Source organism: Parasteatoda tepidariorum, chromosome 2 (genome assembly GCF_043381705.1).
Source record: "Parasteatoda tepidariorum isolate YZ-2023 chromosome 2, CAS_Ptep_4.0, whole genome shotgun sequence".
NCBI lineage: Eukaryota > Metazoa > Arthropoda > Arachnida > Araneae > Theridiidae > Parasteatoda > Parasteatoda tepidariorum.
Window position 1 is genome coordinate 26,655,364 of NC_092205.1, and position 26,153 is coordinate 26,681,516.

Below are 26,153 nucleotides of genomic sequence, written 5' to 3' on the forward strand. Positions count from 1 at the left end.
TAAAGTTTATTTTTAGAAACTTTCTAAATTACATTCAGACAAAAATTAAGAGTAAGAAAAGTTAAGATAATTTGGTCAAGAGTATTTCAAAATGTATAACGCAATGAAAACTTTTAAAACATACCATATAACTATTAATTTAAAGACTCCAGAACATCATCAGTGTCGGATTCAATAACGTTATGCATCTTTATTTGAAGGTAAATTTAACTATACAAATGTAACAGAGAACTATACAAATATACAGTAACTATACAAATATAACAATGTGAAATATTTTTAACTTAAAAAATTTTTGTAATATTTTTTTTAATCTGCAAGTACTTAATTTCGTTTTATATTAAATATTTTCATATTTGGTTTCTTCAGTACATAACTTATACACCAGACAGTTGGCTATCTCATAATCTCAAATTGGGGGTTTACTTATATGCTGAAATATACATTAAATACCAAGATCCCACAGGCACAAACCTTTTATTTCAAGAAGATTTATTGGTAATTATATATTCATGGTATATCTGTTAAATATTCATAAACTATTACAAATGATACAAGAAATTTATTTGCATTATCTTTTAAATTAATTTTGTGACTAAGATGAATTAATTTGATTTTGAAATTAATAAATTGGGTGATAATTTATAAATATATCGGGTAATAATTTATTAATTTTTTCTTTTGAAGTCAGTTTCATAGTTATCTGATTTTCAGTAATTTTTTTTTTTTTTTGTCAACAGTTTAATGAAATATAGATTAAAAAAACTTTCTGAAGTTAAATTATTTTTGTTATAAAACGTAATTTTAAAAATTGTCATAATTAATTGAATAATGTTTTTGTTCCCTTACTCTTGACTTCACAAACCTGGATAAGTAATGAGACTTGACTTCACTCAAACATCTATCTACGTTCTGCTACCATCAGCATGAAGTTTAAAAAAGCAAATAAATTTAGAAAGTGATAAAGGTAAGGGGTGAGTTGCATTGAGTGACTACTTGAGTGAGTTGCATTGAACAATACTCTGTTTCACATTCATTACCTGTCTATGTTAATTTCGTTGTGATAAAAATCTTTTTTTGAATAACATCCTACCAATATCATTTGCTTCTGTTATTTTAAGTGTTTCAGAACTAAGTTTTAATGTTGGATAAAAAAGTCAGGCTTTTCTATGTTCATTTTTTTTTTCCTTCTCATTTTAGATTATAAATATGTTTGGTGATAAATATAAGCACAGACCCATTTTATAAAGAAAAAATATATTTTTTTTCTTCCCTCCCACGTGTTTCATAGTTCAATAACTCTTAGTTTTTCCGTTTCTTCTCTTATAGTCTTTCATGTTGGTTCTGATTGACTATACTGAGGAACAAATTTTTTTTCTCTGTGTCATGAGGATTTTTAACAGATCTTGCATACTTTCGTATCATTGATTTCAAATCTGCTATCTGGTTTTTCTCTCCAAGCTAAAGATTTTTTCCCTCTTAAATTACATTTTTGGTCTATTTTTCGTCGAAATGTAACGATTTAAAAACGATATCTATAAGAGGGAGTCACCTAAATGCTGAGCCAAACTTCTACGGGAACTTGGGCATACTATCTGGAAATAAACTGCATACGAATAAAATGTTATACATCACTAGAGGAGCTACCCTATTACGAACTCTTTCTTCCTGTGCTTCTTCACAGGTCACAAGAGAGAAGCGCCTGGGTGGAATGATATTTCCGATCCCCATTATATACAACGCTTTTGAACTTCTATTTTTTGAGAAAAAATAGAGGAGGCTGGAAGCCCACCACACGTTTTGATCAATGGATTCCAGATTTCAACTCTTTCTATGTTTTTGTGTTAAACTGATTTTTACTGCAACCATTGATTAACTTAGCTTGCTTTGAGTATGTACTGCCATTTATGCTTTGTATAGTCTAGTACGCTTCGTACGGGTTGATTTGAACTAACATTTTTTTCTTTAAATGAAACAAAAGACTGAAATCATTACTATAAATTTTAGCATATTTACAAGCTTGTGCAGTAAGTTGCACATCTTCGAAATCTTTCCCATACAGAACAGATATTCATAGTAACTGCCTACTACATTTGTTCTGATCTATGCCTATGTAAATTAGATATTTTAGTATCAGCCCCGCTAACTTCTTTGTCTGAGTGAGATTATTATATGAATCAATTGTATGTGGGAACTTTTTCTTATCTGAATATGAAACATCCTTTTATAACGCTAAGACATTGACGTCATATCTTCTGTTAGCTTCTTTTTTTACTTCGAATGCTTATATATATATATATATTTTACATCGAATGAAGATATTTGCCACCAATGATGTCTGCTAGATCAAACGCGAGAGTTCTTTTCTCATTGAAAACCTCGTTTTTTATTGAATATTCTTTTTGCAGTTGATAAAATTAACGTTATACTTATCAGCTATTAGGAAATAAAGTTGTGTTGTTGTTGTTAATTTACGTCGCACTAGAGCTGCACAATGGGCTATTGGCGACGGTCTGGGAAACATCCCGGAGGATGATCCGAAGACATGCCATCACAATTTTGATCCTCTGCGGAGGGGATGGCACCCCCGCTTCGGTAGCCCGACGACCTGCGCGCGTTGTTGACCATTTGGCTCCCCTTTGTGAGTAGCGCCCGGGGCATGATGCCCCCCCTTGCTCCCCCCTCGCTACGCCACTGGGTCACCCACCCGCACACTGACCGCAGCCAGTGATGCTTGACTTCGGTGATCTGCTGGGAACCGTGTCTTAACGATCAGTCCACTGCGGGACATAAAGTTGTGGTTTATATCGCGCTATAGCTGCGTAATGGGCTATTTACTTCGGTCTGGAAAACATCAAAGAGGATGACATGAAGGCATGTCATATATAATTTTAATGCTCAGCGGAGGTGATTTTCCGCAGTAGACTGATCTTAAAAAAGACGGTCCACAGTAGAACACTGAAGTCAAGCATCATTGTTTGCGGTCAGTAAGCGAGTATCTGACCACTTTTATCAAACTGCGTAGTGACCGAGGGTGAGTGTTATCGGTCCTCGTTAAAATATTCTACCGTAAAATGCTCGCCATCGCACGCAGGTTACTGGGCTATCGAAGCGAGGCCAACATCCCCCCTGCAGAGGATAATAATTGTGATGGCATGTCTTCAGATCATCCTTAGGGATGTTTTTCAGACTGTCGCCAATAACTCATTGTGCAGCTCTAGTACGATGTAAATAAAATACCTACCTGCATAGGTGATGGCTGGGATTGGAGCCCTTTCCGGTAAAATAGTATAAAGAGGACCGATATAACGCACAATTGGTCTCTTCGCAGGCTAATAATTTTAGTCACCCATTTGCTCCTTGACCGCCACCAGAGACGTTTGAGCTAGTGGGAATCATGTGTTACGAGCCATTATCACTCTCACTGCATGCTATTCCGATTGCTTTTGAGGAGGAAAGAAAGCCTGATTGGGGAAAAACATTTTCCCGCGAAAACTTATCGATCTTTCTCGACAACATTTAAAAGATCAAAAGCTCCAGTGAAAATAGGCTTTTGAGATTCCTTCCGAAATTTATTTAAAGTTTTTTGCTCACTATAACCGCATTCATAAAACTGTCGTGTTCGTCGTCGTTCGTGTGTTGTTTGGGAAATCGAAAGTTAGGCAACGAATTCTTGATGGAAAAATAATCATATGGCGCCTTCTTAGAGGAAAATTGAATGTGGAATGCTAAAACTCTTATCAATCTTAGAAATTTCGGTGGAATTAATTTTCTTGGTAGAGTTGTGTTTAAATATTAACCAAAAAGTCAATTAAATCTTGTAGAGTAAATGATTGTCGGCATTTGTTGTGGTTGTTGAGCTGACAGCACTTCATGAGAATTTTTATTTTCTTCATTTAAACTTGGATCATTTAACATGTTTTCTTTGAAATCTAAATATTTGGTCTAGCAATTTAAATTCTAATTTTGTTTCAGTGCTTCTATATGTTTATTTATTATCAATGTTTTGCAATCAAGTAAATGGTAGAGAAAATCGGTATTTGAACTTATAAACTATTAATTGCGTATTTTTTCTTTGAAAATTTAAAAAATAAGGAAACCTTGAATATTTTTAATTTTTCTGATTTTGTGTTATGCAATGCTGTTTCATAAGCAAAATCTTAACACTAATCGTCCTAATATAATATAAATATATGTCAAAATAAATTGCTGTGAAACAATTTTTGTTATTTAAATAATTTGTTTACTATATATTTGGTAAAGACTACCATATATTGATAATTTTGTTTAATATTTATAATTATCACTAATTCTAGATTCTTTTTAAGTAATTGTTTTAAGAAGTATGATGAAATACATTTAATCAGTTACACGTTCTTCTCTTTCACCATTCCAACTACATCCAGTAGGTTCTTTAAAGAGTAAAAAACATGAGTCTTCTTTTTTCTGTAGGTTCTTGCATTTCTACATAACAAGACAAAAAATTCAAAATTTTTTAGTTAACCTAAAATATGGTCATAATTGCCATATTTAAGTAAAAGCGAAAAAGTAATTCTGACCATATACTATCATGTAATAAATTGTAATTTAAACAGAAAATAATTGACCTCAGCTTTTTTTTCGATTGTTAGAATAATTGAATCAGCTTAGAACCAAAGTAGTTTTTACAATGTTTGCATACTTTTTTAGAACAAGCATTGGAAAATATTTATATCTAAGAAATATTTAAATAAAATGTTTCTGAAGCAAAATTTATACGTGAAACTGGAAAGAACATAGTTTTTAAATTCTTGATCTGGACAAGTAGTTTTAAAAATGGCATTGGTTACAATTATCTTGTGGTTATAATTACCCTTGGCGAACAAAGAACACGGGGCGCGCTCAAAAGAGCAGAAAATCAGGGTCATGAATCGTGGTTGCCGGGAGAAAAGTGTTGCACCAANGAGAATTATCAAGCAGCAGCAGCAGCAGAAGAAAAACATTAGTATTCTTTTATTTGTGTTCCTCGTTGCTATGGGATACGAGACTCGCAGCGTTGAGTTGTAGTAGGCAGGTCACCACAAACTATTTAAATAAAATGTTTCTAAAGCAAAATTTATACGTGAAACTTGAGAGAACATAGTTTTTAAATTCTTGATCTGGACAAGTAGTTTTAAGAATGGCATTGGTTACAATTATCTTGTGGTTATAATTACCTCACTTGTCCTTTAATCTTGTTTTATTTATCTTGTTTATTTAGGGGTCTATCCAGGCAAATTCAACTTTAGGAAAAGCGGTAGTTTCACAAAATACTTTTTCTTAAAATTCCATTTTTGTATCCCGTAAGAAACAATAAATCCATATTTTTACCACATATTTGTGTTGATTTTTTTAATGTTTTTAATTTTCACAAATTATGTCTAAATTTTCACAAAATAGGTACCTCTCTGGAAAACTTAGATTTACCCCTGTTATTTAAAACTGTGAGCAACCATTATTTTCATCACATACATTCTTTAATGTTTTTTTGACTGAAAACAAATTGCAACAATTATTATATATTTGACTTTTTATATTTCTTTGAGTTACATGTTTAATTTGACCCATTAAATTTTTGCTTTTAGATACATTTAATTTCTTCATTAAGAGAAGTATTAGCCTAGATTCAAGATCCTTTTCTAGTCGAGAGACCTATTCGGTAAGCTTGAGCGTCATGGAGGAAAATGGAAAAATCGAGTCACTCGCTTCAGACCCAAGTAAAGTGTCTTATGCTAGTATATTGGCCAAAGGCACTCTTCATACTGATGATCAGTCCAATAATAATCCAGATTCAGAAGGAGGTAATGAAAACCACCAAAACTCTCCCACAAACTCTAGTGCCATATCGGAAGAAAACAAGAACAGTTTCACGCCAGATTCTTTATCAGATAGCTTTGAAGATGCTGAGGAGGATCAGTCAAACTTTAATTCCTTTTCTGCCAGTGACAGTATCCTGTCTAATGGGACTCTAACTAAGGAAGACACACCATCATCTTTAGTGACAGAGTGCAGTAGTGAAAATCAGTGTAATGACCTGGACGTTCATTCTTCAAGCTCTGTTGGTGAGTTGAACAAGAGATTCATTAAAATACGAGGGTAGTAAATTAAATAGTGGCAACTTAACCTTGAAACTCACAGAAGGGCTGGCATGCACAAATAGGATATGGGTGCGGTGAGGTGGCGCTGTTGTCAATGTGTAGAGTGCAAAAAACAGTCGTTCTGCTCAGAAGGGTAGTTGTTGCGTGGCGTTAAAGTGAGGAGTTTCGTTTTCATCGCTCTAAAGCATGTTGTCAAAAGGCTTGATGACGAAAAAAGACGAGATGCTTGAATCCATCGTGCTACTGTCCTATACGGTAAAGCATTTGCGCCACAGGCTTCCACTAATCCTCGATAGCATTCTGTTGCATTTTGGCCACGGGCAACCTCGATTTTAAGCCAAGACCGCTGAACACCTTTTGAAAGCACGCTTAGAGCGATGGAAACGAAACTCTTCACTTTAACGCCACGCAACAACTATCCTTCTAAGCAAATCAACTGTTTTTTGCACTCTACACATCAACAACAGCGCCACCTCACCGCTCCCATATCCTATTTGCGCATGCCCCCCCTTCTGTGAGTTTTAAGGTTAAGTTGCCACTATTTAATTTACAACCCTCGTATCTTAGGCTTTAATTTTTTTTAAGAATTTTGCAACTGAGCCAAAGTTGTTAAAAGATGCAAATCATGATTTACAGAATACATTCATGAAAGAAGGTAATTTTAAGGTATTCTGGGCAGAACAAGTTTTTCTATATTAGTGGTATACTCTAACTATATGTTTAAAATAAGTTTAAAAGCACTTGTATTTAAGAAAAAAAAATACTAAGTAACAGATTATTACTTGCAAATTATTTTACGTTAATGACAAATTATAATTTGTAAGTTTCAAGTCATTCTATTAAAATTGCTTTTTATTTATTTGTCTCTTTTGAAATATAATAAATTACATCTTTTTTTTATATTCTCGTTACTTAGTTGGATTAAACCACTATTATCAATGAAATCGAATTTTAAACAAATCACAGCCCAAAGAATGTATTTGTATTTATAAAATATTTTCGACTTAATGATTTAGTTTCTTAAAGAAATAGATTATTTAAATCATTGATTTTTTATTTAGAAAAAAGTCACAGGTAATTTTAATTATTTTTTTAAAAATCAAGTGATTTAAAACAAGTAATTTATATTATACCTACCTTGACCACTCAATCATATTTCTATATTTTTATTCTTTTTGAAGTTGATATTTTGCTACAGGTAGTTATGAAGTTATTCATAGATTTATTCTCTATTTATATAGAAAATGTAGCTTCCAGTGAATCACAACAATCCATTTCTATACCTTTATTTGTGATTAATTTGCATTGTTTTTGCTTTATTCTATCGAATATTGATTTATATTTGACTATTATTAAATATTCTATTAAAGGACATTCAACATAGATTAATTTTAAAACTGTCCTCAAATTATTATAGTGAATAACTTATTAGGTAACATTGCTGACAAATCTTTCCCATGGGTTGAATTTTTTATAATTTTTGTTATTCAGCAGCAATAAATTTGCTAAGCACTTTAATTGGATTTATTTATTTTAATATTTTTGACAATCATATGACCGTCTTTAAAAAAAAATTAAAACTTAGCATTTTAAATTCATGTGTTATTAAGCAATTGCTGATTAGCTTGAATTGTGATGTTTGCTCCCATTTCATGTCATTAAAATTGAATAACTTTTTGAGTCCCTATTTTTTTTTTTAATTTTAGTCTTTTTCTATATACTCAGCTTTGTGTGTGGAATATACAACAGTAAAAAAAAAAAAATGCTGACAGAAGCTTTAGTTTTTTTTTATCATCTTCTAAAAATATCCAGATATTTCAAAATTATTTATTATTCTTGTGTAATTTTTCTGGAATGCCATTTTATGATTTGTCATTATGAAAAATGAGAATTCTAATTAAGATGAAACAGCAGAATTTTGTCAACTTAAAATCGTTATTTACTTATTTTTATTTCCAATTTATTTGTGATTTTTTGTTCCTTTTTCTATAAATGATCATCTAGATCTGTTTGCTTAATCTAGAAGAGATAATCTGGAATTTTTTTTTATGAGAATAGTTTTTATATAAAATAGGGTTGTAACGAATATTTGTCCACTATTGGTGTTCCGCCTTTTTGTGGAATATTCGATTGGTGAATAATATTTGTCGAAGTATTTTTCTACTAAGTTTTTTTCCTTCCTTTTTTTTTCTTTGGAATTTGAATAGATTTATTATAGAATAATTTAAAATCTTATTTTTTTTACTGTGCATTGTTAGAAATAATTTTTACACATATTTGTTAATTTCTAACACTTGCACATCTTGCAAATTTATGTTCTGAAAGACAAATAAATTAGAGGAATCGAAACTTTATACTGAATCACAAATTTTGAGGTTCTCATTTTTTTTAAAAATATATTCAGGCAAGTCAATTTTGTAAATTTCAAAATGTTTTGTTATAAAAATAGAGTACGTTTTTTTTCCCATTTTGGCTGGTTTTATTTTGTTTCGCATTTTATCTGATTATTTCTAATGGACTTCTTTCTTTTATTGTCACGGTAAGAACCAGAAACATAACAAATATTTTTTAATTTTTCAAGGAATATATAAAGTTGAATTCCGTTATAGTGAGCTATCTGCAGACCCAGTTCACTATAAAGCGTGGTTCACTGTATCCAAATATTTGAAAAATCATTTTTTAGTCGAGGGTGGTGTATTGTTGGAAATTATGATTACAATAGTAACTAATTTTTTCTATAAATTTAATAATTGATTAACTAGATTATAAATCAAATATTAAAAGAAAAATAAATAATTTTTGCATTCAATAAAGAAATTGGCGATTTCGATTGACTTTACTTCATTTTTATGGAGAATCCACCAATTTTCAAATCAACTATTAGTAAAGAATCCAGTATTTTTTAGGCCTCATTTTCTGCAAAAAAAAAATTTACTTTCAGCATAAATTGTGGAAATTTCTTGATCGTTTTCAACATGTAGATGAGGAGCCAGAAAAAGGATTTGCTGTTTAACAGCTTGTTTGCCTTAGTTTGAAAGTGAAAAATAAAAGCAGAAACTAGAGAAATGAAATTAAGTGTCCACCATAAACAAACTACTTGTTTTCCATTATAAGCATATAAAATAGCTTTAGTACCTTGCATCAGAAAGGTTCTGGGTTCGAATCCCGGGCAAGGCATGGACGTTCTTTCATTCTCTGTACTATCTGTCCTGACTGCAGGAGCGACGTTGGCCCACCTAATATGGTACCCCTGAAAGAGAGGCCAACAAAATCGCCCTGTAAATGCCTGAATTGACGGATGTTAACACAGGCGGGCATTGGAAAGGAAAAAAAACTTAAGTTTAATGGGTATTCAGAAGGGACCACTAAAAAAGTTCATTACAATCAAGTGTTCACCATATTCCGAGGTTCATTATAGTGATGGTATATATATATATATATAAAAGGCTCTGAATCTGAATTCATATTCAAATGAGGGGTATATTCCTATATTTATCAACTTGGAACTTTTTTTTTTCTTCTTTACAGTTGTGTTTTAGATTTATTAAAAATGTTTATTTGTATTTTCAACAGATGAAGAAGAGAGTGAGGATGAATCAGAAAATGACCGATCTGGTTTTGAAGATACGCTTTATCCCACTGCCATGAAATGGAAATTCCGTTCCACTCAGTCCATAGAAGATCTTCCAAACACAGTCACTGTCCTAGAGACGAAGAACGGATCAAAAGTGTTTGTGGTGGGGACTGCTCATTTCAGTTTAGAAAGCCAAGAAGATGTAGCAAAGGTTAGATAAAAATAATTTGTAAATTGTATTGAATTAAATTTTTTAAATAGTATTCTTAAAAGTTTAAATAGTATCTAATTATAGTATCCATGTGTGCTCAATTAAAATTTCAGTTTGATTAAAGTAATTGATTTTAAGTGTTTGAAAGTTTATCATGATCAGCTATCAGTGTAGAATATACTAACTTTTATAATTGTTCTTTGGACAAGGTAGTAATTAGTAAAAGAAACATATTCCATAAAGTTTTTTTTAAATTATTTTTTTTCGTTATAGATTCTGAAAATGATTTTCTCAAATTCATGCACTTGTTTTTATCAAGTTCATTAATACATGCAGTAACATTGTGTTCCTTCTTTCTTATCTTTTTCCTTTTTCTATGATTTTTCAGCTTTTTCTTGTGCTTAATTCTTATAATTAAAAATTCAGTACAATTCTTGGAAAATTATTTATTAAAAAATAATTATGAGTGAAAAAACTTTGTTCAATAAAATTAACTTTATTTTCTAAAAATAAATAGCATTAGTTTAATGCTTAGAATTATTTTTTTTTATCATCATCATCATTATAGTTGGCCAGACAGCCCGATGTGAGCCAATGCCTTCGTCTGAAGATTTTTCCACGACAACTTCCGATTTATCTTTGATCTCCAATTCTTTTCATTAATTGTGAGAAAATCAGGCTCCACTGAGTCAGCCCATCTCAACCGCGGCCTTCCCCGCTTTCTTTTTCCAGTGGGTCTAAAAAGCTGTATCTTTATTATTGTGTTGTCGTCACTCATTCGAATCACGTGGGCAATCCAATTCATTCTATTTATTTTTATGTATTTAATAATATGTTGTTTATAAATCTTGTACAGTTCAAAGTTAAATCTCCTTCTCCAGTTATTGTTTTAATTTATTATTCATTATTGTTTTCATTTTTATTATAATGAATGCATTAAAATTTTTTTTGGCTCTAATGTGTAAGTACAGTTTATCTATGTCAATCAAATATTTTTTTCTTGGCTATAATGTGAGTATGGCTTATCAGATGCCTTTTATTATTTATATTTTATCAATACCCATTATATATTCAGGGCTGATTGTGCTCCGGAAAAAATCTGGATTTCCGGATTTTTTGCTAACCGTGATCCGGAAGTTTCCGGAGATCGAAGGGCCAGATTTTTCAAAAAATCATTGATCACAAAAGTTTCCGGAAATCAAATTTTGAAAGGTGGAACTTAAAAACACAGTTTATTTTATTTGTTTGCAAGTGAGAGCCAGATACTTTATAAGCTTTATATTCAAGATTAATGTTAATTTTATGTGACTATAGTTATTATAATCATAAACTCAAGAAAGAAAGATTGTAAATTTCAATTACTTCTCCAGGTTATCATAGGTATGTATAAATGGTGTAAGTATGTGTAAAATTTTAACTATATTTTAAGTAAACTAAGAAAGATTGAGAAAAAGGGCAAAACCTTGTTTAAATTTTTCCCCCATTTAAACTGTTTTTTTTTTTTTTTTTTTTTTTTTNTTTTTTTTTTTACTCAGGAAATTTTCTGGAATTTTGACTTGGGCTCACAATCACCCCTGTATATTATAACATATGCCTATATTATAACTGTTATGATCAAAAACTACGAAAAGCTTTTTTTTTCTTTTTCTTCATTATTTCTTATCTTTCAATGAACGATTCTAAGACTTTAATCATTGTCTTGTTTGTAGACCATAAGAGCGGTGCAGCCAGACATAGTTGTGATTGAATTGTGCAAAAGTAGACTTAATGTTTTGTCGTTGGATGAAAATACTATCTTAGAAGAGGCCAAAACATTAAACTTCCAAAAAATTAAACAAACAATAGCTGAAGTAAGTATAGTATAATATTTAGTAAAATCTGAATTGTATAGATTATTTCTAAATATGATTGTCTCTCTTTTGTTAGAATGGTGTCCTACAAGGAGTGCTGTATTTCCTTCTTTTAAGTATGTCTGCTCATCTGACAAAGCAGCTGGGCATGGCACCTGGTGGAGAATTTCGAAGAGCTTATGAAGAGGCAAGTTTTATTTTTCCTTGATCTCTAGGCTTTTGAAAAACAATTTTTATTTAATTTATGAGATTATATTTTCCATTGGCTATTGTTTATTTACTGTCAGTTTGTGGTTTACAGGGATTTTGGAAACTTACAAAGCTTTTGAAACTTAGTTCTGCATGGAATAAAATAAATTTACAAACGATGTTTTAAAAATATTTAAAACCAAACAAATTTTTCTATCAATTATATTGGGTTGAGGATAAATTCTCTACCCCTTAATCCATCTATTAATATGCACAATTATAAGAATTTCAAATCAAGAAAGCTTGAAAAAAAAAAAAAAACATGCCTCAAAAAGGAACAGCAACGTAATTTTATACTCAGAATTATTTCTTTTTCTCCTTTTGATATTGAAACAGATTTTTTTTAAAGTTTTGTTTTTATTCTGTTGGTGCATAATTTTTTTGTTTTTCTGTTGTTGAATCATACACCCCTGAGGATATGTTTATTATCTTTAACTGATAAGCAGATTAGCTACTTTTACATTATAGCTAATATTAAGTATTGGATAATATATGATAATTTATTTTTTTATAAAGTGATTAAAGCAAGTATATAGAGTTATATATAAGCAAGTAATGATTGGCCTGTGTTAATTAGAATATGAAGATTTTCACTAACAGATAGACAATTAAAGATGGTTATTAATATTTATTACAAATAAAGATAAAAATATGTAATCTAAAGTTTGTTATTATCAAGTCTGACACTGACAATATATTAAAACACTAATATATTGTCTACTAATATAACTAATTATAATTTATTTTTGCCTAAAGTTAAATATTTCTATTTATTCATCAGTTTATGGCAGTGTTTGCCAAAGTGTGGTACTCGTACCACCAGGGGTACTGGAACAGTTTAGCGGGGGTACATGTTCTTATGCAAAATGTCGTGCGTGCAACAAACGAAAATTTCAAAATTTTTTATTTGAAATTAAAGCTAGCCATGAAAATTTACGGTTACGTATTTTTCTATTGGCTATTTTTTGCAGAGTTAACCGTTAATAATTGGTGGTATCAACAGCCAGTTGTGATTTTTAACTTTTATGCAATTTTTTTATAGTGAAAAATATATTCATTTTTTTATTAGTTGTACACAGCGTTACGAAAAATTTACTGAGGGTACACAAAAGTCATAAGTTTTGGAAACACTGGTTTTTGGCAAACATAATATAAAAATTTCCAAGCAAAAAATTTTCAGAACATTAGTTTAAAATGATCATATATACTTAAATACTTATAAAAATATTATAACAATGTTCCAGTTCTTTTTTTTTCTTAAAAAAAAGTGCCAAATTTTGTGCTATTTTTTGCTTCCTCTTTTTTTATGAAGACAAATGTTTACAAAATTACTAGATTTTTTAAGATTTTGTTATAAGATGAGACACTAAAATGGTGGGAAAAACATGTTCCTCCAAGATGATAAGTTATACCATATGAAATACCATTTTTTCTTAAAGCTACAAATATTGTTCTAACTTGTTCTATTTTTTTAAAAAACAAAACTGCATTTTTGGCATCATTAGATTAAATAAGATTTTCATTTCTGTTTATGATTGTTTCTGAATTCATATCGATAATTTGATACCAAAGGACCAGAAAAGTTTTTTAATATATATGGGTACACCTTGTGACAAAATTTTGGTGTATCTGCCATATTGTCTATACTCCCGTGAGCCAAAAAGCATGGCAGTTCAATGAAGCAGTCAATTTTTTTAGGGTTTCTATTGCTGGTTTGTTATTTCTATTTGAAACAAATTTCCTTTTCGGTCTTATTTTTCACATCGCATATAATTCCCACCTGTTTAGCCATTTAATGTTTCATTTCCATACTTAATATTATTTTTGTATATTATTTATGTTTTTTTCCTTCATGCAGGCCAAACAGATTCCTGGTTGTATTGTACACTTAGGTGATCGTCCTATCCATATAACTTTACAGAGAGCTTTAGCAAAGTTATCTATGTGGCAAAAAATTAGAATTGGCTGGCATATGCTGCGTTCCAAAGATCCTATAAGGTAATGAGTAATCTTCGTAAATATGTGTGTCTTGTCAACCCACCTTTTTTAACCCCTAACTCCATCCTGTAACAACCATGTTAGATCACAAAATACCATTTCCCCCCCTCCATTTGTGCTGTTTAGGGGAAGTAACGTGCTAAAAAAATGAACAAAATAAAAAGGAAAATGAAAAGTTTAGCATATATTTTTTCTTTTATAAAATCGTAACTGGTGGTATTTACTTTTATTATCTTTTACTTTAAAAATTAATTGCATCTTTTATTTTTAAATAAATCCTTGAATTTCTACTTTTTTATAAAGACATTTGATAATTTTAAATCTTTTGGCATTTTTCATTTGCAACGGCAATTTTTTTTTCTTCAGAATTTATTAATGTAAGTTTAAAAAAATAGTACTTGTTTTTTGTAAATTATATTTTCAGTTTATTTTTGGCGAGAAAGTAAGGGCTGCACATTTTTACTTGTGAATTATATTTGTTTTTCTGACTGTTGATCCCTTTTCCTTATTTGGTCTTGTCAGGTTTCACACACCTGTACTGGTTTATATTGCATTATATTTATTTTTTGCCTTATTGTGACATCTTAAGACCTAATAGAAAAGTGTCTCGATTTTAAATAAATATTTTTTATAAACAGTGAACAGTATGATTAATCTATTTGCCTCACTCTGTGAAAACCCCCCAACTTGGCTACCTACAATGAATTGAGGAGTTTACCCTTTTTTCTCTGTTGGATAATTTTCTTTGGATAAACTGTTCTTCAAAAATCTTAAGGCACCTTTGTCATCCTTCCTTTCCTTTTCTGTTACTCTCTAATTTAGTTTATAACAGTTTTTTTTTTGTTACCTCTCTTTGAGTATGTACTATTGTTTGTTTAGTGCATGGCTCAGGGATGAGATTCTTCCGCGGATTCGTGGATTTCCGCTTTTTTTTTTTTAGATTTTTCCATTTTTCCCGCTAATTTCCGCGGAAATTTTTTTGAACAAGTTGAAATATTTTATGAGGAATTTAATTTTCCGCGGAGAGAAAGCATTGAAGTCCTCATTCCTCCCTCTGAAGTTTCTCAAAAAATCATTTCCTTGGGATAAAACTGGTTGACCTTTATACAGAGATGATATTTTTTCGCTTTTGCCTTTCGAATTTCAGCCTTTTTATCAAAAACTCGTATTCTCTAAAAGTTTCGTTTTTTTTTTAAATAAATATCCGGCTTTTTTTTTTTTTTTAATTCAATCGTTAAAAGAAAATAATCATATTTATTTACGATTTTCAAAGATAAACAAAAAATTCAAACTACATCCTAGCTGCTAACCCTTCCGTATTTTTACTTATTTTCTCTTCACAGAAAATAAGATTTTCCGTATTTTTATTCGTCCGCCGGATAGCTCGTATTTTTGCAATTCAGACGTCATGACCCTGTTGTCTGGCGTGAAAGCAAACGAAAAAGAAAAATAAAATGAAATAATAGAGGTGGATTTGGGGTGAAAATATTTATTTGCTCATTCACTTAATCTTGTAAATTTTTATTTATTATGTCTAAACAAAAACAATACAAACAAGCCTTTTAGAAATCCCAAGTCCAGTCTCTTGCGATTTTAATATCAATCATCGATTTCGTATTTACCTGATTTAAAAGTTGCGCTATGCGATTCTTATTTACGCTATTCAAACAACGCACATTATGATTCTTAGTTACGGGATTTAAAAATCCAATATTGCGTTTTGCATTTATGCATTTTTAAAATCGCTATTTTATTATCAAACATCGATTTTCGTATTTGCCTGATTTAAAAGTTGAACGTTGCGAGTCTTATTCAGGCGATTTAAATATCNCACCTCATCGAAACACCACAAAGTTCAAGTTAAAGACGAACGGGAAAGTGGCCGTAAATGGCCTCAGGTGCCCAGATATTTAATACAGCACAGTACTTATTAGTTTCAACTGTAAACTAAAAAAAAATATGCTAAGAAAAGTTGCAGTTTCAAAAGTTTTATCTTTATTAATAGGTTTTTGTTTTTTTTAATCACCACTTTTTATATTCCTAGTCACCAGTGGCATCCCTATTGAGTAGCAATTATTGGGGTTGTCAATCGATAGGAAGCAGGGGGTGGAGTCCTCCAACAAGATAATAATGATAATTAATTTGTAAAATAATAATAATTAATACGTAATTTGATAAAAATTAAATGTATGAAAGATTAGGAAACTATCGAGTAATAAAATATCGAACAATATATATATATATATATATTCAGTCTTGGATTTCCTCTTTTTTACTTTCTGACTACTCTTATCCCTGATGGCTATTTATTGTGATATTAAACTTTACATTTCATCTATCACTACATGTTCTTTTTTATTTAAATGATTTTCAACGTTATTTGTTTTACAGTAAAGAGGAAGTTGAGCGTTGCAAGCAGAGAGATCTTTTAGAAGAGATGTTGGCAGAAATGACAGGAGAATTTCCTGAACTTAGTCAAGTATTTGTGAAAGAGAGAGATATCTATTTGACATACTCATTGCAGATGGCTGCCTCTCCCATAGTTGCTGCTGCTCAAAATAGTGATAGTTAGTTTCTACTTTACTATTTCTACTTTCTACTTTTATTTTACTTTTATCTACTTTTACTTTTATTTTCCATGATCCAAGGGTTTTGTTTTAATTTTATGATTCTTTCTCTTGGGTTGGCAACTAAGTCCCCACCGTTTTTTTTCTCTTCTTTTTTTTAAAGTTTAAAAAACACTTAGTTTTTGTGGAAAAATTGGTTTAATCACTCTGCATTGAACGAAGTAAGTTTTTGCGATCAGGATTTCCATTTTTAAACTTGGCATACCAATTTCAAGAAATTCTTTCAGCTATGATTTTTGATGAAAATCTTGGTTAAAAGCAAAAAGAAAAAAAAAAGGATCATCATAAATGTTTTATCTCAATTTGACTTTCGATTTGAATTATCTAAAATTTAACAAAGTAAATAAATAAAAATTCCTGAAGAATAAAAAACTTTTCTTAAAATTAATTATGTCAAAGAACATTTAATGACATTAAATGTTTTTGGCATAATTGTTAAAATTTAAACAAAATAGGAAAACCGGTTAGTTGCCGATCCATTATATATCTCCTGCGCTTTATTTATTTACAGCTTTTTCTGCAATAATATTTTAAAATTTTATGTTTTGTGCGTAGGTGGAAGAGACATTTTTTCTCTCCTTTGATGAGAAATTTGGTCACATTCATAAAATACAAAGTTTTGTTATTAAAAACATAGTAATATAAAGTTAAAAAAATACCTATTTCGACTTTTGATTTGTTATTTATGTAAAACTACCATATAATGACTTACCAAGTATATTTTCTTTCCCTTAATTTAAATGTTTCTCCTTTTCTTTGTTTATCAGATAGTAAACTAATGTAATGCATTTAATTTAACTCACAAATAAAACAAAATTTTAATTGAAGTACGAAATTTTTTCCAGAATTTTAAAATATTAGGAATTTTTTGCTTTTATTTATAATTTGGTACACATGGCATGAAAAATATTTTAAATTATTAATTGTAAAGTATCTATATTAATTAAAGATTACATAATAACCATTAATTTTGTTGTTGTTCAAATTATTTTTTATTATTGCCTTTGTGTGAAGTTATAGAGAAAGAAATCAACAAAAGTCTGCTCATTGTGTTTTACTGGAATTTGATAGTTAACAAATTAATTTACAGAGAAGGATTATTAGATTTTTGTATTTCAGGTTTTTGATTTGCTTATGTATAATTAATTAATAGTACAGTATCTGATAAAAATATCTTTTGATAATTATTAGCTTTATACAAATAAAAATATTTTAAAGCATATTATTTTTTTAAAATTGTATTACTATATAAAAAAAAATTAATTTTCATGAGATAATTATTAAGCAATATATATATAAAAGTTATCTGAATGAATGGATTTCTGAAATAAACACTTTTAAATATATAAGTTGTATAATGATTAGTTATTTTTGAATTCTGCAAAAATGTTCAGTTCTTCTTTCTTTTCTTTTTTTGCAGCACTTAAGATTTTTTTTTTAGTTATTGTAAAATAGTTAAATATTTATTTTTCTGAAAAACTCACTTATTTTTTTCATCTGAGATTGGGCTATATTAGTTAAACTCTTGATTCTTTTTTTTTTTTTAAAGAAATATTATGAATTTCAGAGTCTTAATATTTTAATTGTAAAATCTGAATTTTATTCAAAGTAGGACTTTGTACCTCTTTTTCAATTGTTCAGTTCTACTCTCCAGTTTATACAGGTTTTATGCTGTACTCTTCGTACATTATTCTGCTTCCTATGTCATTGTTTGATGGACTATAAAAATAACATATTCCGATAATATTAAATTATCCCGTTTTTTACGTTACTATTTTGAAGAAAATTCCACTTAATATACTTTTTTAATTGATCAAAATGCAAAAATCGCACAAACTTTTTTCGAATTTATTCATTTTTTTTCCTAAGAAGGATCTGTTTATTATCTTTTTTGAATCTGTTCTGGCATTTTTTCTATTCTTAACTTGTCCTTATGTCAGCGAAAGGTTTTTGACTCAAATTCAAAAGGTTGGTGGCATAGACGAAGAGTACAGAAAGATTGGTTAAAGAAAGTATGTGAAAGAGCTTAAATTGTAAATTTTGTGAGTGGAATTTTTCATGGAAAACTTTTGAACGTTGGAGTAATCCAATTATTTAAAGAACATTACACTAAGCTATTGGTTAGGTAATGATTCCTTTTTTTGTGTTTTTAATAATGTGTAAGATGCTTCTAAAGCAAAAAGAAATGTTCTAAAAGCTTGGAATTTGATTTCAACAATGTTGAACAGTGTCAACTAAAATGGATTATGAATAGATTTCATAAAGCAGGCATCTCTGTATTCAATCTGGAACATTAGCCCTTCGGAATAAAATTTTGTGGTTGAAGATATTCTGAAGTCTATGATGTGAATAGTGACTGCAACACACATCCCATTACTTTTTAATTCTTTCAGTATCTGACTTAATGCCTGCTCCCAATGTTAGTAATGAAAACTATAAAGAGGTGTAAAAAAATGTCGGATATACCTCCAACTGATTAACAGTTGCAGATCATAGAACTCTAAAGCAATATTTATTTGCGAATGTTAAAACAAAAAGTAAATTTTCAAGCAATAGTAAGTATTGAGAAGAATATTTTTGAAATTGTATCTAAAAACAAACAAAAAACTAATAAAGATAACACATTTTTTTCTAATAGTCCATCTCATGTCAATCTTTGAAACATATATAATTCTCTATTTTGCTTTATTCAGAGAATAATCTTTACATTTTTAAATANAGTATCCTTGTAGATAGTATTTAATTATTTCTACATCTTTGAGAATATTCTAAAAACAATTTACGGTGTTAAATTTCGTTATTAGGGTACCCTTCCCGTAAACGGACAACTCTCATAAACGGACAAATTTTTTAGTCCCAGTCCGCTTAACGGAGGTTTCACTGTATTTCATTTCCTACATAATAATTTCAAAAGTTGACTTTTAATTATTTAATTCAGAATTAATTAATTTTAATTTTTGAATTTACTTAGTATAATGATTTTGTTTTGCTGATTGTGCCAACATGGTTATTATTCATTACCTTTTGTTTTGCAGTTCCTGGTCCAAGTTATGTTGTTGGTGTGGTTGGTATAGGCCATGTTCCTGGTATTCAAGAGCATTGGGGCAAAATTACAAATGAAGATATACCTCCTGTTTTGTGGTAAGTTTTTTGAATTGTTATTTGATCAGTTGGCACTATTTTGCATACATTAATATAAATTATAACTGATATTATCAGCATTGCTTATGTTTTCAACTTTTTAAAATACTAAAGTAATATATGTTGGTAATAAACAAAGGTAAACAACATAAATATGTAAATATTTTACTTAACCTTTTTAATAAGTTTTGTCGGAGTGCTTGGAAATGATTGCAGAAATATGCTAGATGTTCAAGTGTTTGTTTTTCGTTACAGTATTTACATTTATCGTCTTTGTTTTAAAAAAAAAAAGGAATTTTTTAACAAGGACAATAAATGTAAATACTGTAGCGCAAAACAAACACTTGAACATCTAGCATATTTCTGCAATCATTTCCAAGCACTCCGAAAAAACTTATTCAATGATAAAAATGACCAACAAATTTTTGCAAACAATAGATGTAGAGAAATAATCAAAACCGCTCTAGAGGATCTGCTGGCACAAGTTTTTAACAACTAATTAATATCTCCATTTCCAGATCAGCTTGAAATTTTTATATTATGGACCACGAACCAAGTTTTTAAAATGTATTTATACAATTTTAGACCCCCTTTTTACTCTGCATTTTTAATTGTTTTGATATTATCTTGCCTATTTTAAGCTTTAATGTTTTTTTAGTACAAATTTTTAACGTTCCTTCATTGTACTATTGTTTTATTGACCTCGTGTCTTTTAGTCAATGAATTTTAACAACTTTTTCTTATTAATGTTAATCTGTTTTTTACATGTTGACTATTTTATGTCAGTCTTTTGTGTTATTTTAACTGTACTTCTCTTAATCATTTTAGTGATCTCGATGTTTTTACTTTAAGTGCTATATTCATTTTAATGTTTTAAAATTTTTTTATGTCTTATTATATCAACTTTGAGAGTGCGTTCGATCTTTTACAAATTTTTATGTTGAATTTTTAGACCCTTTTGGTCAATTGTATAATTTTAGCCTTTAACTTCATGTTTTTTTCCTTTTATCAATTGTCCCTTATAATCTTTTTATAATTTTTCCTGTATTTTAAACTTTAAATTTTTAAACCACCAGTTTTCGGTCATGAGGTTTGACCAAAAATATTTTTCATGAAGCTTGTACAAATTCCATTATACTTTGACAGCTCTCACATGGTAAATTCTGGGTCTCACATGGTAGATATCGTTAATTTTATTAAATTTCAAATATTTATAAGGGTCCGTTGAACAATTTATAAACTTAAATTTAAATTTTTTTTACATATATTTTATTGTAAACATCAATCTTTAGATGTTTAATTTCACCTCATATCTGTCCACCTCCGGCTGTGCAGGAGACTCAAGGCGACAAGTTGAAAATTTATAACTGAAAATATACTGATATATAATTGAACTGATATATAATTGAAAATTTATATTTATAATCCTAATTAACTTTAACCTTTTTAATAAATACTTTATGAAGGAGGAATATTTTGTTAAAAATTTGCAAAGTGTTGTTAAAATATTTCGTCTTCTTATATCTATATTTTATATTTCAGCATTCCTGAACCCTCAAGGTCATCCAAGTTCATTCGCTATACAATACGTTACTCTCTGTATGGATTAGGATTGTACGGTATTTATAAAGTGTTTCCCCGATCATTGTTGTCCAGCAGGATCTTGGATGTTATAAAAGAGCCTTTCAGACGTTAAACATATTTATTTCTTCAAATAATAAGAGTTTTGGTTCATATCTGTGGTCCATATGGCAACATTTTTAGGGTGTCTGACTAGGTACTGTTCAGAGAGTTGAACTTTTGTCATGAATAGTCATAACTGTACCTGTATGTTATGAATGTTACATCTTTGAGCCTGTATTACTTTTTTTATAATTTGGCAAAATTTACATGAAAATTGTTTTATTGACTGGTATTACAAATAAATAGTTTACAGATTTTTTTTTATCTATTTTGTTTACTTTCAATATCTTAATAAAATAGCATTGCATACTCTCTTCAAAAGGTGAAAATATTGCATATAAAAATTTGAATTTTTTAATTTGAGCATTCTTGGTGCATGCACTGTTATACTACTCAGTTCAGTTCAGTTTAATGTTGGATCACAAATACTTTTATGTCTCACTAAACCGGGTTTTATTGTTTTACTGAGCATTTATGATGCCTAAAGACATTCTCTATCTTTTTTTTTCTGCAAAGAAATCTGTTCCCCCACCTTTCATCCTCTTGTCATTTAATGAGAAAATTGTGCATTGAGGATAAATTTTTATACAAAAATGTGTGAATGTAAAATATTTGGTCTGTTTATTCCTAATTTTTTAAGTTTTTTATTATAAATAGTTCTATAAAATGTTTTTTGTTTAACTATTTTCATTTCTGAGGTTATCTAACCTATTATCTTACTTTTCAAATTACAGTAGTTTTTTGTCCTTTTTAAATTATGATGGAACAAAAAATTTTCTTTTTAGATATTCGTTTATTCATTCCTAAAAATGATTAAAAGTAGCATTTTTTCTAAGTAGGGTATTTTTTTTCTGTAAGTGTTATAATGAAAGTACAAAAATATTTATCTCTCTTAAATTAATGTATGAAAATTTTCTTGAAGAATTTAAGGTAATTTTTAACATATTTTAAGCATAGAAATTTTATAAAATGTGGTATTCTTTTCATAAAAATATGCTTTAATTACATTCATCAAGACACACAAAAAGTTTCATGCAAAATACTTTATTTGAGAAATAAAATGGTGCATTTATATCCATTGGCAAATCATTTTGTTTCACTAGTTTTTTAATACATTTTTAAAAAAATATTGTTTACATAACTTGTAACTTTAATCCAATATAAAAACATATGATAAATCTCAAGTTTAATTGTAATCAAAAGTCGAATTTGACAACAACTATTTCAAGCTAAAAAACTAATGTAGTTTGAAGGTTTCTCAACAAAAATGTTTACCCCAATTCAATTACTTATTCAGACCCCTTTAAAGTGTCAGAAAAATAAAATTAGTAAAATATGTGTCACAGTGTTAATAAAAAAACATTTATTAAAATAGTGTATTTACATACCTTTGGCTTAAAAATCCGTTAAAATGAAAATTAAAAATGAATTTATGATATTCATTTTACATAGCGTTGTTAATATTGGCAATATTTCAAAATATATATTTTATTTTTGTTTATGAGGATGGCAAACTGCTTTCTTCCAATATTTTGCTTGAATCTTCTATCTCACAAATCCTGTTTGTTTCATTAAAATAAATTTTATAAAAAAAAGGCAAGTACATTGCATATTAACTAATTTTTTAATGTGTAGAAAATAAAAAAAAAATTGGATTTAAATACAGTACAGAACCCGTTATTCGGAATTCAGAATACCGAAAAACCGGAACGAAATTCGATAAATTTCCCCCCTATTTTTTAAAATATTTTTTTATTTCCTCATAAGATTTTAGGATTTTTCTTTCTTTTTTGAAAGATGTTTACCTTATCATTATTTTGGGAATAATCATTAGTGTATTACTTCATCATTTTTTCTTCTTTTTAAGATTATTTCCAAATTTTTTTTTTTTTTAGTTGGGTTTAACAATAAAAAAACGGGAAAAATCAGTTATCCGGAATAACGATGGTCCTGATCGTTCCGGATAATCGGTTCCCTACTGTAATTTAAAAACTAATAACTATTTTACTAGAAAAAAAGGTATGAGATTTTGGAAATGGTACTATAATTAATGATTACTATTTAATTTTCTTGTTATGCGAACTGCAATCCTAGATTTTTATTCTGGCTTCCAGATTTTAAATAAAAAACATTTTAATGTGCAGATTAGTGTTCTAATGTTAATAGAAATATTTAGTCATATGAACACTGTAAGAAAAAAATAGTTCAAAGATTTCATAGGTGGAGTGAGATTAAAAATTAGACTAAACAAAAGAATTGGAATTTTTTATTGTTTATTGAACACATTTTCATTAAAATAATATTGTAACCTTGTTTCTTTATATATTACAATTAAGATTAAGTTAGGAAAAACTCCTTTGTTACATACTTATTAGAAAATGACAAAATGTATCAGATTTTATGGTACAATTTCTCTCCGTGCCATCATGGAAAACTTTTTTTTGCTGTTAAATTTAAAAAGTGGTGATATTTTTAAGTTTGCAAACGCTGTACTGACTTAACTAAAGTTAGAGGATGAAGTTAAAAGTTTGAGTTTGTTTGTTTTTTCCATCAGAGAATCTTGAAAATTTTTAATTTCCTGATCCTTATTAGCTTCATTTTAAATTAATGTGCATGTTATTCAAAATTTAAGGGTTAATTTTGGAATGAAACAAATCTTTATATAGTTCTTTAAATAAAGTTGTTAACCTCTTCTGATTACTGTTGCAACTTTTGTAAAAGTCTTCTGTTGCGCCAAAAAAAAAAAATAATGGAAAAGACCACACAGAATGACATTCAATCTAATGATTTGATTATCACGTACTAGGCTTAAATTTTAATGATTATAAGGCCTAACTTTAAATATCCTAATTTATTTTTACAAACAATCTTTTAAGTTACAAAATCAGGTAAAAGTTTCTTACAATAAACACGCCCTTTTTAAGTCATTTGGATTCTCGACTATCAAAATATGAAGAGAAAGCTGGAAAGTATGATCTCAATAGTTAAGTAAGGAGAGTGGTTGGAAGTTTTGACCGCTTTATGTTAATTTCACTTTTGTTTATTTTGTTATATCTCGGAGAAATGAATCCAAATTTATTTTGCCGTAGTTATAAAATATATTCTAAAAAAGATTATATTTGTAATTTTTTTTATAATGGTTATTTTTAAGTGTGCAAATTTATACACCAATTTTAGCTACGTAATTTTAAGCCGCAAAATATAAAATTTGAGCAAAATTAGTTGAATAGCTTCTGAATAATAAACTGTCATTTAAATAATCATATTTCAAAATGATGTATAAAAAATTTACCTTTAAAATTCAAATTTTTTTGACCATTATTAAATGTTTCTGTAGCTTAAAATACTTTTGCACAAATTAATTTGCTTATTTAAGGTTTAATTAGTGAACAATTAGGTGGAGTCCTAAATTCCTATTATTAGATGAAATATTATACACTGTACACATTTTTATTCCCCCAATTGTACATATTTACAAGTATTTATCATAATTTACTTTTCTTAGGTTGATAGTTTTCATTCAGAAAGTTTTTAAGACTACTGTATTGAAAGGAAATATTTCTAAAAGATAACGCAGCAATGTGCATAATTTTGTTTTTGTTAGTTTTTGTGATATATAGTCTTAAACTTATTCCTTCCTTTTTACTATAAAATAAATGTTTTATTACAGATTATTTGGAGTATTTCTAAGTTTCTAACTTATATATTTTTTGACGTGTGCATTTTATTATGATTTAATTGACTTATTTATTCATCATCAATATTATGTTTAATAAATATATGCTGTTAATTTTTTTATTTAAAAATATTCTTCATGTTCATATGCATATCACAAGACAAAAATAGTTCGTTAGTATCTAGAATTCTGCAATCTCATATAGTTGAAATTAGAGTTCTTCTATCTAACTTTAATTAGATAGAGGAACCTAATGAAACCCTAATTCTAATATCTAACTTCATTAGATATTAAGAACTCTGGCTTGAATCAGAATGTTGTTTAAATTTTGTTAAACTTTTTTTGTCTTCGATTTTTGAAGTGAGAGACTTTTACTGTATATGTGAGCTTTTCTACTTTATGTTTATCTTGTTTTTTCTGTGTAAAAGTGTTCAAGGAAAAAAAAATAATAATGAAAGACTGCTTGCATAATGTATTTTTGGAAATAAATACAAACATATTTGGTGGCCATTAATAAATGTGTTTTGAAAACAAAATATGTATATTTTTTTTATTGAATTTGCAGCAACTTTTTTAAAAACGGTATTTAATCGTGGAAATTAGTTATAAATTCAATTATTTGACAGCAACTCAGGCTATTTAAGACTATCCTGTAGCTTTCTGTTGACTGCTGTCTTGTTTCTTTTTCCTATCATAAAATATTTCAATAAAATTTTATGTATGGAGAACCATATAAAGTTGAGCACAGATAGTTATAATATATATTAAGATTTCTGATTTATGTTTATAACAATGCTTAAAGGCACTCTATCCTATATTGTTTTATTAAACTTATGCTGTTTACAATATGACTTGAGGTGTTTTATTTGTAAATCTATTTCCATTTAGCCGAAACACTCAAAGCATGGAAACCTTTACACTTTATGTCGTGATGTTAATTTCCTTAAATTCATTTATGGCTAAATTCACGACTCTTTTAATTTATAAAATTCAGAAAAATCCTATGAATGGTAAAATAACATAAAAAT

General features: G+C 28.7%; 1 protein-coding gene across 3 annotated transcripts; it reads left to right on the forward strand.

The window, feature by feature from the left end:
* The first annotated feature begins 3,605 nt into the window (after nucleotides 1-3,605).
* LOC107443033 (traB domain-containing protein) lies at nucleotides 3,606-25,661 on the forward strand. 3 transcript variants are annotated; one of them, XM_043045653.2, is made up of 9 exons: nucleotides 3,606-3,758; nucleotides 5,604-6,080; nucleotides 9,690-9,901; nucleotides 11,611-11,751; nucleotides 11,828-11,938; nucleotides 13,859-13,998; nucleotides 16,390-16,565; nucleotides 19,661-19,766; nucleotides 21,309-25,661. In XM_043045653.2, exons 1-9 carry the CDS (start codon nucleotides 3,719-3,721, stop codon nucleotides 21,460-21,462), a joined length of 1,557 nt encoding a protein of 518 aa, XP_042901587.1. In that variant the 5' UTR covers nucleotides 3,606-3,718; the 3' UTR covers nucleotides 21,463-25,661. The 3 variants fall into 3 exon arrangements, with proteins under 3 accessions (XP_042901587.1, XP_042901586.1, XP_071033469.1); XM_043045652.2 differs by having other exon boundaries at nucleotides 3,616-3,776; XM_071177368.1 differs by having other exon boundaries at nucleotides 3,643-3,806.
* The last annotated feature ends 492 nt before the right edge of the window (nucleotides 25,662-26,153 follow it).